At 40.9% G+C, this 15,053-nt stretch overlaps 2 protein-coding genes across 5 annotated transcripts in view; one reads left to right on the plus strand and one right to left on the minus strand.

The window, feature by feature from the left end:
* Positions 1-10: 10 nt before the first annotated feature.
* On the plus strand, positions 11-7,644 carry SOD1 (superoxide dismutase 1). The gene is made up of 5 exons (XM_004264510.4): positions 11-184; positions 3,319-3,412; positions 5,119-5,188; positions 6,004-6,121; positions 7,227-7,644. The coding sequence occupies exons 1-5, from the start codon at positions 113-115 to the stop codon at positions 7,332-7,334; spliced, it is 462 nt and encodes a 153-aa protein (XP_004264558.1). The 5' UTR covers positions 11-112; the 3' UTR covers positions 7,335-7,644.
* A 2,313-nt stretch (positions 7,645-9,957) lies between these two features.
* Positions 9,958-15,053, minus strand: part of SCAF4 (SR-related CTD associated factor 4) — a 56,431-nt gene continuing 51,335 nt past the window's right edge. For all 4 annotated transcript variants that reach the window (XM_033418183.2, XM_033418185.2, XM_012539205.3 and 1 more), the window contains exon 20: positions 9,958-11,233. In XM_033418183.2, coding sequence (XP_033274074.1) covers positions 10,320-11,233 — 914 coding nt within the window. In that variant the 3' untranslated portion in view covers positions 9,958-10,319. The remainder of the gene's footprint in view (positions 11,234-15,053) is intronic.

A 15,053-nucleotide genomic window follows, 5' to 3' on the forward strand; every position in this document is an offset into this window, starting at 1 on the left:
GGTGCCGCGGCTCAGCGCGGTGCTGCGTCCTCGGTTTGCGTTGGCGTCCTCGGCTGTGTTTCCCGCTTCTTCTCTGGTCTTCGCAGTGGACCGGAGCGCGTCCCCGTGAGTCATGGTGACGAAGGCCGTATGCGTGCTGAAGGGCGACGGCCCGGTGCAGGGTACTATCCACTTCGAACAAAAGGCAAGGACCGGCGGGGGGAGACCGGCGGCGAGGCCGTGCCCGCACACCTGTGCCCGGGAGCGGCCGGCGGGGCCTCGGGCCGACCTCGCCACGCACCCGGCGCGTGGGTCGGCGGGTCGGCGCCCCCCGGGTCCTCGGCCGTGCGGCGCCCTCAGAGCCGACAGCCGCGCGCGGCCGCGGAGTGCTGAGTCACCGGGCGAGCCCAGCAGCGGCTGTGCGTGGCGAGGCCTGGGCGGGAGTGTAGGGAGGGAACACCCGGCCGGCCCGGTGGGTGCCGACCACCGCGAGTTTCGGAAGGAGAGAAAGCGTGGGAGGAAAGCCGGTTGCCCTGGCGTCTCCTCGGCGTCCGTAGGCCCGGGCGGAGACCTGAGGTGCTTGAGGACGCTGTGGCCCTTCTTGCGGGCTCAGATTCTGGGTCCTGAGATACCGCGGATGCTGAGTTGCGCAGTCCGAGGCCTGGCCGGTCCTTGAGACCCGGGGGTAGCGGATGCGGCTGGGCCGTCTGGGTTTCGTAGCATCCGTATCCGTTTGGGACTTTCCACCTTGAACTCTCTAGTTCAGGTGGTCTGCAGACTGCGGCCCGCGGGCCTAATCTGTCCCGAGGCGGTGTTTGTACAGCTCTCGAGCTGAGTGGCTTTTATATATTTATGGTTTTATATGTTTGTGTTTAAAGGGTCGTGAAAACAAGAGTAGGTGACAGTGATCCTTTACAGAAAAGTTTGCTGACCCCTGCTCTAGGTCAGGGTCATCCTCTAAGGGCAAAGAGGACGGCCCTGGTCAGAGCTCCAAAAGCCAGAGATCTAACAGCCTCCATGGTTGGGGGTTTTCCAGAGGAGCGATTTTTAACTCTGGGTGCACAGCAGACTCATTTGGGGAGCTTTTAAAATACAGATACCAGGGCTCAACTCCGGATCAATTACATGAAAACCTGATGGGGTGCAGTCTGAGTGTTGCTCTTTTTAAAGCTTCCAAAGTGGTTCTTAACAGTGCACGGAGGATTGAGAATTCCTGTTGGTAGAGGGTAGTGGATGAGGTTTGGAAGTCCAATGTTAGGACACCTAGAGTATTTCCATTGCATGGAATTGTCACTTCTGTTCTTGGAGCATTCGTTTAAACAAATTCCCTGTAAAGTGACTTTGAAATTTCTCTACCCGTGGGCCTGTTAACTGAGATGCAGGTGGATAAACCCCTGAACAAATCTTGTAAAATAAAGTGTACAGACATACTCATTGATGACACTGCAAAACACAGGTGTTGTGAGGAAGGTGCTTGTGATAAGCCTGTCCCCCCAGATCTTAGTGAGGTTACCAGTGGGTGGAAAATTGTTTATGTTGGCTTGTTAATCATGAGGGAATATGAATGAGATTTAGTCGTTAAAGTGGTTTATGGAAATGTGAGAGGACATGCAAAGTAATCTAGGTAAGTGTCCCCCATCTGTGAGATTTAAACGAGAGAGCTTATATTTGAGCTTAATTTTTTCCTTTAGGTGGTTTCCAAATTTTCTAGAAAAGGCTCTTTGATATTTGACTGAATTTTGCTGTTTTCATTTGCAAGACTTTGTTTTGTCCATCCTCTCTCTCTCCACTAGAGAACCTAAGAAGTCTCTGAGGGATTCTTTCCCTGTGGCCATTGAGAAAACGGCTCGTGGTGTTGCATTCAGAAGTTAAACTGGTTTTTCCACCTTCCCTGAGCAGCTTCTATGGCCCCTCCTTTAAGTTCCAGCATCATTTTGGTGGTGCTCTTTGTACCTGATAAAGACCCTTGGATATGCAGATGTATTACATTGACAATAAACTGTATTTCTTGGCCTATTGAGTGTTTAAAAGTTTGGATTAGTGTCCAGTTTTCAAAAATCGGAAATTTTCACCTATTAAGTCCAAATTCTTAGCTTCTCTTGAAAAATCTGGAGATCTGCCCATACTGAGCCTTCATTAGCCCAGGGCAACGCTGTGCTGGACCCGTTTACATTCCTCCTGCTTCCCTGACCTGTTTTACTCATTTGAGACAATAGCCTGGTCCCTGCAGGGTTGTACCCAGGCAGCTTACTGTTGAACTTCTTGTGCTCTATGCATTACCAATTAAGTGGAGGCTTGGAAGAACCTGCCATGTTTGTCTGTCTGTGCTCTTGATAACATGGCGTGTTTGGGGGAAGTACTTTCACATTTGGGGTTCTCCAAAATTAAAGGTTGTACGTAGAAGAATCATAGTGTATCTATTCTCAAAAAGAAACACAAGAGGCAGCAGCTGCCAGGCTACTTCCGTTGAGCAGTGGTATCTAGCCAGTGGAAAGTACGATCTTCAAGGCTAACACCTCTTGTAACTGTTGGCCCTGGCTTCTTAAAAAACAAAGACACCGTCGTGTATTACTATATGGTGTGGATGCTGTGTCTATTTTATTTTACTTCCTAAGATCTCTTTGTAGCTGTAGAAGTAACTTCTTTGATTTCTACATGTAGCATGCGGTACCATTATCCATCAACATTGCCTGAACTGCAGTGTGTTTTTTTTCACCTGTTTTAGTGTTTCATTGTCCTTTCTTTTTGGTCTCTGTAGTGGAAAGGTTATCTAGGTTTCAATGCCTAAAAAGACTTGAGAAAGCAGTACTTCTGTTTGGACTAGGATCAGTCCCCCAGGGGCAGTGAGGTAGGATATTTTCTGGCTGTAAATCAAAGATATCCACGCTGGAAACGGGTAAACACCCCTCTGGTGGAGAGTGGAGAACAGGGATCCTAGGGTAGCAAGTTGGATATTGTTTTTCTTTTTAAGGCAGATTTGTATGATTGCTAACACAGAAGAGTGCATGAAGAAAGTAGGGTGCTAAGAAGTGTATGATGTGCTAACATTTGGGTTCCAAAGTTTGATTTGTACACATACACTCACTATGCGCAAGTACGACCTATTCGAAGTATTTACCTAATAAACAAGAACTTATTCATATTACGTATGAATAGAGTAGCTTAGCAGCTTGCTGGAGGTTCACTGCTCCAGGCAGACCTGGGATTTGGACACAGATTTTTCGACTCCTGAGTCCATGTTCTTTTCACTTTCCTGTGAGTGGTAGAGATAATTCAACTGTTTTCTTTGTTCAGAAGCATTTGCTGTCTCAAACTTCTTGCACTTTTCTTTGAATAAAGGAAGATGGGACGGTCGTGGTATCGGGATCCATTACAGGATTGACTGAAGGCGATCATGGATTCCATGTCCATCAATTTGGAGATAATACACAAGGTGGGTGCTGTGCTGGTTTAGTGACTGACAGTTATTTCACCTAGTAAGATACACCGAGTAGAGTTACCCCCAAACATTAAAAACTTGTGACAGTTTTTTTAAAAGTCAAGTTAATATGACTACTAAAGTCGATCTCAGGGATAAAAATGGCTTTTGACTCTTCCGTGTGGAATGGAAGGAGAAGGAATTGATGTTTTGTGATTATGGGTTGATTATGTAAGAGTCTCAGGTGTGTTTTAAGTAAAAACGCAGCTTCTTTCTGACCGTCCCCTTTACTCCCAGGTGTTGATGAGCTGGGGCTTGAGGGCGGGTGTGGCAAGCAGGGTGCATTTATCTGCATAACCCTGCGGGGTAGCTCTGCGCCTCTAGCCTAAGGGCCTTAGCGGGGGTGGGGGGGGGCAAGGTACAAACTGATGAAGGGGTGTACACTCTTCACACTTTGGATTGTGCTTGCATTTTCTCAAGTTGGGTTTAGAAGCAAGTCAACAAAAGCTTACGGGTTAAATTGCCATATTTGAGTAAACTTAGTGTTTAGACTTTTTATGGTGAGAACTTAATTCATTGTGCTGGAACGTACGTGTGTGTGTGTGTGTGTGTGTGTGTGTATTGGAGTATAATTGCTTTACAATGTTGTGTTGGTTTCTGCTGTACAGTGAAGTGAATCAGCTATATGTATACATATATCCCCTCTGTCTTAGAACTTGTTTTTTATGTTCCATAATTTGGTTTCTGTAAATAGTGATTTAATGATCAGATTTGATCCATTTCAACAATTATAAAAAGTCCTGGGACTTCCTGGTGGTCCAGTGGGTAAGACTCCACGCTCTCAATGCAGGGGGCCCGGGTTGGATCCCTGGTTGGGGAACTAGATCCTGCATGCATGCTGCAACTAAGAGTCTGCATGCCACAACGAAGACCCGGTGCAGCCAAAATAAATTATTAATTAAAAAAAAATTCCTCAAGTCGTTTTTTTTTTTTTTGGTTTTACTGCTTCTGCTTTGGGAGGTGATTGCTCTGTGGCTTTGACTTACTGTGCTACTTTCTGTAACCTGCATGTCTTCTCCCTGGGTAGAGGATGGATAAAAGCTGTAAACAGGGGAAACTTTCTGTCAGCTGTTGAATGAAGAACCATGTCATGAAAGAGCCTCCTGCATTGTCGTGGTTGTGTTCTATGTGAACGCTGTTCCCTGGTGCACTGGAGTGCCATTTTTACAGAGTACAGTCTGAATGCCCCAGAGTTGTGCCGGGCAGCAGCCCTTGGATTAAGGTGCCGTTTTATATTCTGCATGCACAAAGTAAAGGCCATAAACAGGAGAGCTGCCTGGTAGTATGTTGCTGGGGAGATAAGTTTTTTGTAGTTGAGGTGTGCTGTTGTCTAATGAAGTAGGATCATAATCATGGGATTTTAACAGAAGAACTATTGAAGATCAAGTCTTGGCCTTCTCATTTTACAGGGCAGTGAAGAAACCAGAGACCAGAGAAGGGTATTAATTTAACTTCACCAGTGTTACACAGTAGTTAGAATGTCTTTACTCCCTGCCCGTTTTGTTTAATGTGTTGCTTTCTGTTTTTATTAGCCTAGAAGTCACAGTGTGGGTCAGTACTTTCTCCATTTGAGGTTTTTAGCAATGACCAGTTTCTTTTGAGAACTTACTTTGGAATTTTGATTCATAATTTAGCACTTTTTTTTTTTTTTCCGTAAACAGGCTGTACCAGTGCAGGTCCTCACTTTAACCCTCTATCCAAAAAACACGGTGGGCCAGAGGATGAAGAGAGGTGAGTGACCTTAACTCTTTTTGAAATAATAGCGACGGCTTTGAGGGGGCAGTATGGGTATATGACCTGCAGATTGCATGCTAAGATAATTGCACCTCTGCTCTTGAGTTTGTTGCCCCCATGTAACCCCTTGCCCCCAAGTGCTGGAATGGCTTGCCCCTTGGGCTAAGGAATTAAATAGGGACACTTAAAACGATTTGGTTTTGTAGCATTTATTGAATATAGAGCTCATACAAGTGTCAAAGGGATCTAATACAGGAAATGTCATGAATAACAGTACTGTCAACCACTAGCAAAATAAGCCATTGTGAAACACTGGAAGGTTTGTAGGTAAAAATTTGATATTGAAAATTCAGTGAGGCTCCCATTTGTGTTTGTTTTCTGAGAGCCTTTCAGGAAAATATTAAATTTAAGGACAAGGATTAATTTATTTTTATATCAGAGGCCTAGGGGCATAGCTCTGCCATGCCAGGAAGTAACAGGCGTAACTCAGTAACTCAAGAGTTTACCCTTTGGTCCTTTACCTGTGAAATTAGAGGTGCACCCCATCCTACCACTCTTCCCAGAGCATTGCTTTATAGACTTGAAGCCTGTGTTTGAAGAGCTGTGTGTCTAGAACATCTAGTTACTTGTTTTTAAACTTACATGTTTTTCAGGGTTTTGTCAGTCTGGAAAAGTGGGTTCTATTTGATACAGACTATATCCACCTCTTAGCCCACCCTTACATATCTGACTCAGTCCATTTTTAATTTAGCTCATGAAGTAAAGTTAAATAGAAACCAGTCCTGATCCTTCTAATGCTTTTTCAACGTTAGGCATGTTGGAGACCTGGGCAATGTGAAGGCTGACCAGAATGGTGTGGCCGAAGTGCGTATTGAAGATTCCGTAATCTCACTCTGTGGAGACCATTCCATCATTGGCCGCACAATGGTGGTAAGTGTTCATATAATAAGAATATGCATAAAATTACTTCTAACACATGGTCACATATGTTTTCATGATTATTAGTCCTGGTTTCTAAGGATCCATATAAATTGTACTTTTAGTTCAGATTAGGAAAAGCAATTATTTTATTGGATGATTACAGTGAAGAATAATTAATGATCTAGGTCAGTTAAGAACACTGTTTTGCTAAGATGCGGTAATAAAGTAGATTACATTAGATCGTATTAATTAGATCTGTGTTACAGAAACAGGAGTGGTCTTCATCTAGTTTTTAAATGGCCAGACTTTCTTGCCACTACTGGGTTTCCCCCTTGTAGTTAACCAGAGCGTCTGAAGTCTGAAATCGGATAGACCTCAATACTAATACTCATTCATGTCTGCAAGTTATCACCACTTGTTTAATATGTGGGAAGCAGTTGCCCCAAGTTACGTAGAGCTGCATCTGGTTCATACAGAACACCACCTAGGATAGGCTCCCTTTTGCCTGCCCCAGAGGACAGTTAACATTCAGGAGACACCTCCTTTCAGTTGACCCTTTTATTCTTAGAATTTTCTTCACCTGTAGTTGTGAAGCAGAAAAATCACGTATCAGTGTTTGATGAGCAAAATTTAAAATACTACTGCTTGAATACGTCAAGATATTTTTAGGATTACCTCTTGTTTATGGGTCCGTAATTAGGCATGATTTTGATGTTCTTTTTTGTTGTTTACTTTTTTTTCCCCCAAAGCAATTTATACAATAAAAGAATGACTACTGTAACTGAGATTACTAGAATTTCTCATGTTGGATTCAGCATGTGGCAGCCGTGTAACCTAATTGTGTGGGTTTTTTGTATTTCATTTAGAGATAGCACTGCTTACCTAGTGTTTGAGGGTAACTATTTCTTTGCTTTATCAAGAAAAAGCTTTGAGGAGTAGTTTCTCTACTTTTTACTATTAGATTAAATATTAGTATACTTTCCTCCTAGTAAAATTATTTTAACATGTTATTTTCTAATATTAAATGGTTCTTAAAAGTCTTTTGGGTATTGTTGAGAAGATATGGTAATTGCTTGATAGCCCTAAGTTAATGTGTTCTTAAAATTTTTTAAAGGTCCATGAAAAACCAGATGACTTGGGCAGAGGTGGAAATGAAGAAAGTACAAAGACAGGGAACGCTGGAAGTCGTTTGGCCTGTGGTGTAATTGGGATCGCCCAATAAACATTCCCTAGGAGGTGGTCTTGAGTCCTAGTAACGCATATGTTATCTTGCTAGTTGTAGAAATTTAACTAGAGAAACATTAAACACCGTAACCTTAAAAGTGTATTTTGTGTGACTTTTAATTGCTTTAAGTACCTGTAATAAGAACTGATTCATGATCACTTGAAGATTTGTATAATTTTATAAGACTCATACTCAAAAAGTGTCTTGTTTCAGTGGTCTCTGTATTTTGCCAAACTTAGTCACATATGGATATTATTTGTCTGAATTTCTTCAGTTCTCAAGCCTGCAATAAACATTCTCTGTGGCACTACTGTATTTTGAGCCTATTAAAGTATCTAAGTTGAAATTCTAAGTTAGCTCTGATACTCACACACAGAGCTTGAATGGAACAGATTTAGTAATATGTTGACGGGTATTAACTTCCATAGAGCTATTTTTTGAAAGTGTTTGTTTTAAATGAGATCAGAATGTTTAAAATGTTAGCAACTGGTACATTTAGCTAAGACTAAGCTGAACTTTAATCTCAGACAAATAGGCTATCCTTTGTTAGCTTTAGGGAAATTAAAGTGGTACCTTTATTTTAAAAAGTAGATGTTACATTGATTCACTTTGTTATAAAGCAGAAACTAACACACCATTGTAAAGCAATTATACCCCAATAAAGATGTTAAAAAAAAAAAAAAAAAGTAGATGTTACAGTTTAAGAGAGCCCTTTGGTAACTTTCAGTGAAATTGTGAATGGCAAGTTAGTTAGAGCTTCAGGTAGCTGAGAAGACTTACCTACCTGTCAAATAGCACATACTGCATTTTTGTAGAACTGTGAACGTTTAGTTTATAATAAAAGTAGAGGTTGGCACAATCTGCTTTCAGATAAGCTCCTTAAAGAAATACATTATGCCACTGTAAGGTGGAAGCAAAGAAATGTTTGATTGTGGGTTCTGTTTGTTTAAATACAAGAACTGACACACCCAGTTAGTGAATTCAAGTCTGTTTCTCTTAATGGAAATATGTACCTGTAAGAGAATGCTTTTAAGTGTTAATCTAACTCAGGTTTGACGGTGGGTTATAATATTACTTCTGATAGGGAAGCCAGATAAGCAACAGTTTTGGTTGGTCATAAATTATATGATGGACTTTATCAAGCGAAGGTCACTTAGGAGAGGAAAAGCTAACTTAGAGTAAGAATTTGTAGTGTGTGTTGTGTTTTCAAAGTTTTAAATTGGTGATAACAGTATGCTCACAATAATGGTTACAACTACCATCAGGTAGGGAATTTAAAAACAAACACTAACAGATTTCATAATGTACAGTTTTGTTACATAAATGGGATAAGACTCAAATACAGGACTTGCTTGTGTCCTTTAAAGCCTCAAGTGTAATTACTACCACTTGGTACTTTCGGGGTTTTGTCATGTGCAAATAGGGTGACCTTAATACTTTCAATTGGAAATACAGGGCTGCGAGTCCTTGAAATCTGAACACTCATCAGTCAGGTGTATTTTTATTTCCAAAAGCAGTTTCAGCTGGGACTTTTAAACTTCTCAGTGGGCCAACATAAAACAGGATAAATTTTGTAACTCAAATCTGCATATATGAAACCGGATTTTCTCTTACTTTCCAAAGGCAGGGACTCAAGAACACTGCCCTAGATAAATACATTTTCCCCCCATCAAAACAAAGGTCTTGCTGCAGAAAACTCAAAACCAAAGTAATAAAGCAGCTTCTCGCCTGGGGATGAGGGTAAAGAAAAAAGTTATCTTACGCACACTGAAACAATGACAGTTTAAAAATGTGATTTAAGAAGAAAAAAGCTTCAAGGCCGAAAGTACTAGGATTATGTTAACGGTCTTTTCCTTGGCACTAGGTAAGCAGCTTTCTGTAACTGCTTTTCTGCACTATTTCAGGTATAGGTATGATTTGGCTTTGGATGTGTTCATGTAATAGCTCTTGGATAACCTACGACTATTTTTCCTAGTTAACCCAACAATTTTAAGGAAAAGAGAGAAAGTACTTTGTAAGTGGCAAAAAGTTCAGTTTACCTCTGCCCAGCAGGGGACTTTAAAAAATGGTAAAGAAAGGCAACAGGCGAGGCTTGTAGAAACAATAGGTTGCATTTAAGTCCTTAAACAGGTAAGACCATAAGCTTTTAGGTTGCAAATACTAACTTGATTTCTTTCACCCTTTTGAAAAATTTCATGGGATGGTTAAGAAAAACACCCAGCCTTCTTTCTAAATAAGTAATACCCAGGCAATCAGATAATTTGTAGTACAACGGGTAATGTTGGGGTCCAGTTTTTCCCCCCAGCGAAAAAAATTTTTTACAATTATTTAGGGCAACATTTACCACAAAGTCAATGGCAAAAAAAGAAGACCTTGACTGAATTCCAAAACAAGCTTTTCAGTTAACATTAAAACCACTAACCTTTGCCTTATGATTGAAATGCTAAAAATAAAAAATATTACAAATGAAGTGTTTGAGACTAACTACATAAAGATGTCTATTTCCATCAAATATACAAGTCTAATTTAGACTCCAACACAGTATTAACAGCTCAAACTTTGATGGTGAACAATCCTTTTCCACCTTAATGCAGTGTAGGAAGAATAGCACACATTAAAGTTTGTTACGAAAATAGAGTTTATTAAAAACATCCCTATTGTTTTTGAGGAGCTTTCACCGTTACCTTGTCTTAAATTAAAAAAAAAAAATAGAGAGCACTTCTAATTACGATTTGTAAACTTTTTAAAGTCAAAACTTTTAAAAAGTTACAGCAAAAAGGGTAATATTTATTCATATTTTCAGTATTTTTTGTTATTTTGTGGCTATTTTTAAATAGAAGGGAAGCAATCAAATTGCTTACAATTCCCCACCAACTACTGCGGGGCTGTGATATAGCAGGAGCAAGTATAATACAGCATCTGTACACTTCAAGCTCTACACTCCAGGAAGTGTCACTGTCACATGTGGACAAATTCCAGTCTCTAACGAGGAGCCTCGGCTGCTGAGCCAGAATCCTTTTCAGGTTCAACGGATGAGGTAGCCTCAGCAGGTAACTCTTCAGAAGGTTTTACAACTGCAGACTCAGACTCCCCCTTATCAAGTTCTGAAACAGTGTCTACATTTCCCACTTGGCTAATGGGAGGTTCAACGGTTTTGTTACCGCCTGCCCTGTCTGTCACCTCAGGCTTCTCCTTGCCTCGGTTTTCCTCCTTCTCTCTACGAGACTCTCTATCTCTAGAATCTCTCTCTCTGTCTCGATGCCCACTAGAGCGTCTATTCCTCTCTTCCAAGTCTCTGTGCCTGTCCCGGTCAGGGCTCCTTCTTCCCCACTCTCTCCTTTCACGATTACTATTCTCTCTATCATCATTACGGTTCCCATACCGTTCCCGGTCATTTTCCACCCTATTTCCAAAAGATCTTCTTCCAAACCTTTCTTGGTCTCTACCTGAAGTGAACTGCTGCCTGTTATCGTTTCTAAACGGCTGTGGCTGCGTCGGCGGCGGCTGCGGTGGCTGCGTCGGTGGCTGTTGCTGCGCCTGCGGTGCCGGCGGCGGCTGCTGCTGCTGCTGCTGCGGCTGCCTTCCGTCTCTGTCCTCGGGACCCCCTGGGCCTGGCCCTGGGCCCCCGAGCCCTGGCACTCCACCGGGCCGGACAAAGGGGCCGTGGGGAGGAAAGGGACCTTTCATTCCATGAGGCGGAGGCATCCCGAAGCCCCCGGGGCCTGGTGGCGGACCTCTATGCATCATATGCGGAGGCATGGGACGAGGCGGCATCAGAGGAAAGCGTGGCAGGTGAGGTGGAGGCATTCCTGGCGGGCGCTGGAGTGGGATCAGGCCAGGTCGGGCACCAAGAAGACCAGTGGATGGGGCTTGGAGCCCAATTACTCCTTGAGTACCTGCAAGGCAATAAAAATTAAAGTGTAAATAAAATAACACAGAAGACAGCATATTCTATTTCCAATTATTTCCTGTGGGGCTTGAAGCAAAATGAAATTCAACCCCAAATTCAAATTTCATACTGTTTGCCTGTCTACCTAGCAGAAAAATGTGACAGCCCAGTAACAAGGCAGGGCAAGCAGTCCTGGAGACACATACTATGTATACACGTCTACCTAATATAGGTACAGGTCAAAATAAGCTGCAAAAAGAAATCGTAATATACCAAATTTTGGAAAGAGTACGTCAGAATCTCCTTCTATAGCCTTGACTAGTAGCTGTTTACCACTCAAAATACTTGAGAAACACATGTGCGCTGAGATAAAAGAAATAATGAGATAAAGAACTGAACTATTTGACCCAACTGAAGGTTATTTCAGGTGTACTCTTAGAAGAAAACTTCTTACTCTAAGTCTTAATTTGACTTTTTACTAGGAAAAAATGGGGTCAATGACCCAGAAAATCCAGTGAAGAGGGAGGTTTCTTTGATTCTGTCATTAAAATGCTTTGTGCAGTTATTATGCAGTAAGCATTACTTTAATGTTTATAAAATAAAGATCCATGCACAAACAGAGTTTATTTTTACAAGTCCCTCTTCAAACCACAGCATAACGTGTAAACTGCTATGCCGAAATGACTGCTGAACAATGCTGCGTGCCCAGTCACCTTCTATTCACTTTCCCAAAGGTGGCAAAACTGATAAAGTTAGTGCTGCTGCTGAAAGTGACAATGCCTTTATTTCCCATTTACAGGAGTGTGCTTATGCTTTAAGAATCAAATTCAACCCATCATTTATAATACCATGGAAAAGGACGATCTGTTGTGGTTCACAACTTAAGTAACAGGTATCGTGGTCTCTCTCAATTTATTTCTCTGCAAATATAAACATCACAAGGCAAATACTATGACCAACAAGAGTTATTCTAATAAAGGAAAATGTTCCAGATATTGTCAGAATGTGCCATTTACCCATGTACTGCAGAAATGCCTTTGAGCAAGTTGTGCGTTATGACCATCAACTGGCAATGGTGAGAAAAATGCTTGCGTGACACTGACAGAAAAACCACCAGAGAGCAAACCCAATACTTCACCTTTTTGTCCCCAGCATCATATTATTTTATGTTTACAGTTTCAATCACTTCCACTCACTTTAGCAAACATTTAACAAGTCCTATTTGCTCCTAAATTTTCTGTATAAACAATTAATACTAATATGATAGACAAGAATTTCTACTTCAGTTTTTGTTCCTCAGGACATATGGTCCAATACTATTCTGTCAGACTTAGGCACCAAACAGAGTAGACTGGAAAATGTTATGTGCATCAGTTTATAACTCTTAACATGAAGACTCACCGCCTTGGTATTTACTTAAACAGAGTACCTTCTTTTAAATGCTTAAAGAGAAATACATTCAGTGAAAAGGATCTCACATAGGAGCAACCTTGGACACATGCCTCAGAAATGGGGATAATAATACCTGCCTCTTGTTGAGATTAAATGGGATAAAGTACGTAAGCATGAGCTCAGAGCTTGGCACACAGTTAAGTGCTGAAATTATTATTCTACACATCTATTTTGACAGACGATAAGTATCCTAACACTAAATATTTCACTTTGCAAAAACACATTTTTCTTTTCTGATCATTGAGATCTTACTGGCCTCTCCTGGTCCCCCAATATCCACCAAGCACTTTGGTAACTGGGAAAAAATTATGCTTCCATATGTCAGGCCTAAAGTTGAGAAATGCTAATTACCATAGTGACAAGCCAGAAATGATGAATTGGATGAACAAGGCCAAGACCCCACAGACTCTTTACACTCTCCTCAGGAAATCCCAGACAATGAATATATTACAGAGCTTATACTATTATCTCAGACTGATATAAAATTCATGGCAAACTAACATTCTTCATATCATTTAGTGAACATATATTGAGTACATACCATACAAGGGACAACAAGACACCTAAGATATGTCCTTGCTCCCACCTTTTAAAGAAATCGTAGAGCCGCAACATTTGTGGACTTTAACTCAAAACAAGCAACATAAAATGTGCACCCATGTACAGCCTCCTTCAATAGAGTCATCATATAGAGAAGCACACTTCAACAAATTGAACTTTACTTTCCCACCAGCTTTACTCAAGGATGAAACCGGTAAATGTTTACTCTGTTAAAGACTTGTTGTGGCACATTCCAGTACCTAACGATATGCTCAAGGGGCCAATAGCAAGTTTTAAATAACACTAGAAAAATGAGGAAGGGGTTCAAAGCATCTTATTGTAACAGAAGAATTAAGTTCAGATGAACCTTTAAGAGGAAACAGACCTTTGCAGGACAATGGGAAGGTCCTATTCCTGATTTCCCCATAATGATGGCTTCCTCAGCTACCAATCTGACAGCTGCCAAAGGAAGCAAGGCCAACCTCAATCTTGTACAGAAGAGAGCAAATGGGCAATGATTCTTTGTAAAATATAAACCGATCTCTAGCAACACATCTCTAAGTTTTTTATAACATGCATTTGAGGGTACATACAGGTTCATTTAACAGGGTTAACTTTTACAGTACCCATATATTTAAAACTCCTACAAAGCACATTTTTTATAAAGAGAAAAACATAGCCTAATTCATCTATTCCATATATGTGGATATTTGTATTTGGGATTTACTTAAAATATTATTCAAATTCTTTCCCTCTTTTGTAAATAAGCTGATTTCCTTTTAACCCTTTACAGACCAACAAAGTTTACAGATTCCCCCAATAGAATTCCCACAGCTCCAAATGTTGGCCTTCAGGGCACAGAAGTGGTGGAATTAGATATTTTTTTCTCTTCTGTTGTTCTGCAGTGAACAAAAAAGTACTGCTTTTATAATAACAGTTATATTTAATTAAAAAATATATCAGGTGGCATAAGCCCTTGGTAGGCATAAGAGCTGAATTTCATTTTTATTTTTATTAGGAAAGCTGTCATGATGCATATACCAATGGAATACACAGTGAGTTACCCAAGTCTAAAGGACATTCAAAGCAATTATTCATTTTGTTTGGAAGTATGACGTGAAATACCTGACAAGTTTTCTAGAGTTAAAAACTTTAAAAAATTTATTTATTCATACATGTTGAACATCTAAGCTTTATATTATTAACATATTTAATGTGCTGGGGATATAAAGATTAAAAAAAGTAATAATCTTTTCCTTCAAACAGCACATAACCTAGTAGAAACAGACAAATGTCAATTGCTGTCAATAGGAGACGGCACACACTATTATGGTGACAAAGGTGGAACTGACAAAGTCAGTGTGTGTGAATCTGAGGGGGAGTCCCAGGGGAATGTCTGAATTGGGTCCCAAAGGAAAGGAAGAACATTCAAGGCCAATTTAAGGAAGGACATTACTGGTTAAAGAGAACAGCGGCTTCTGGAAAGGCCTATTATATTATTAGCAAAGTGAAGCAGTAAAGTGTGTTGTTCTGAGAATTGCAACAGAATGTCTTTTGATGAGAATCAAGGAGAGAAAAGATGAGGTTTATTATTGAAGCAGCAAGAAAGAATCTGTATGAATACAGATTGCTATCAATTAAAAAAGAAACAAATGAGGTTTGTGAGGCTGAACAGTTAGGCCGGGGCAATCCAGGTCTTATATGCCATGGAAAGGAACCTGGACTCTGATCTAGAGTGGTGGGAAAACCGCGGAGAAATTTTTAGCCGGGATGATCCTCATGTTCATTTCTGAAAGACCCCTCCAGCAAATAGCATACAGGAAAGCAAGGAGGCA

Source organism: Orcinus orca, chromosome 5 (assembly GCF_937001465.1).
Source record: "Orcinus orca chromosome 5, mOrcOrc1.1, whole genome shotgun sequence".
Lineage (NCBI taxonomy): Eukaryota > Metazoa > Chordata > Mammalia > Artiodactyla > Delphinidae > Orcinus > Orcinus orca.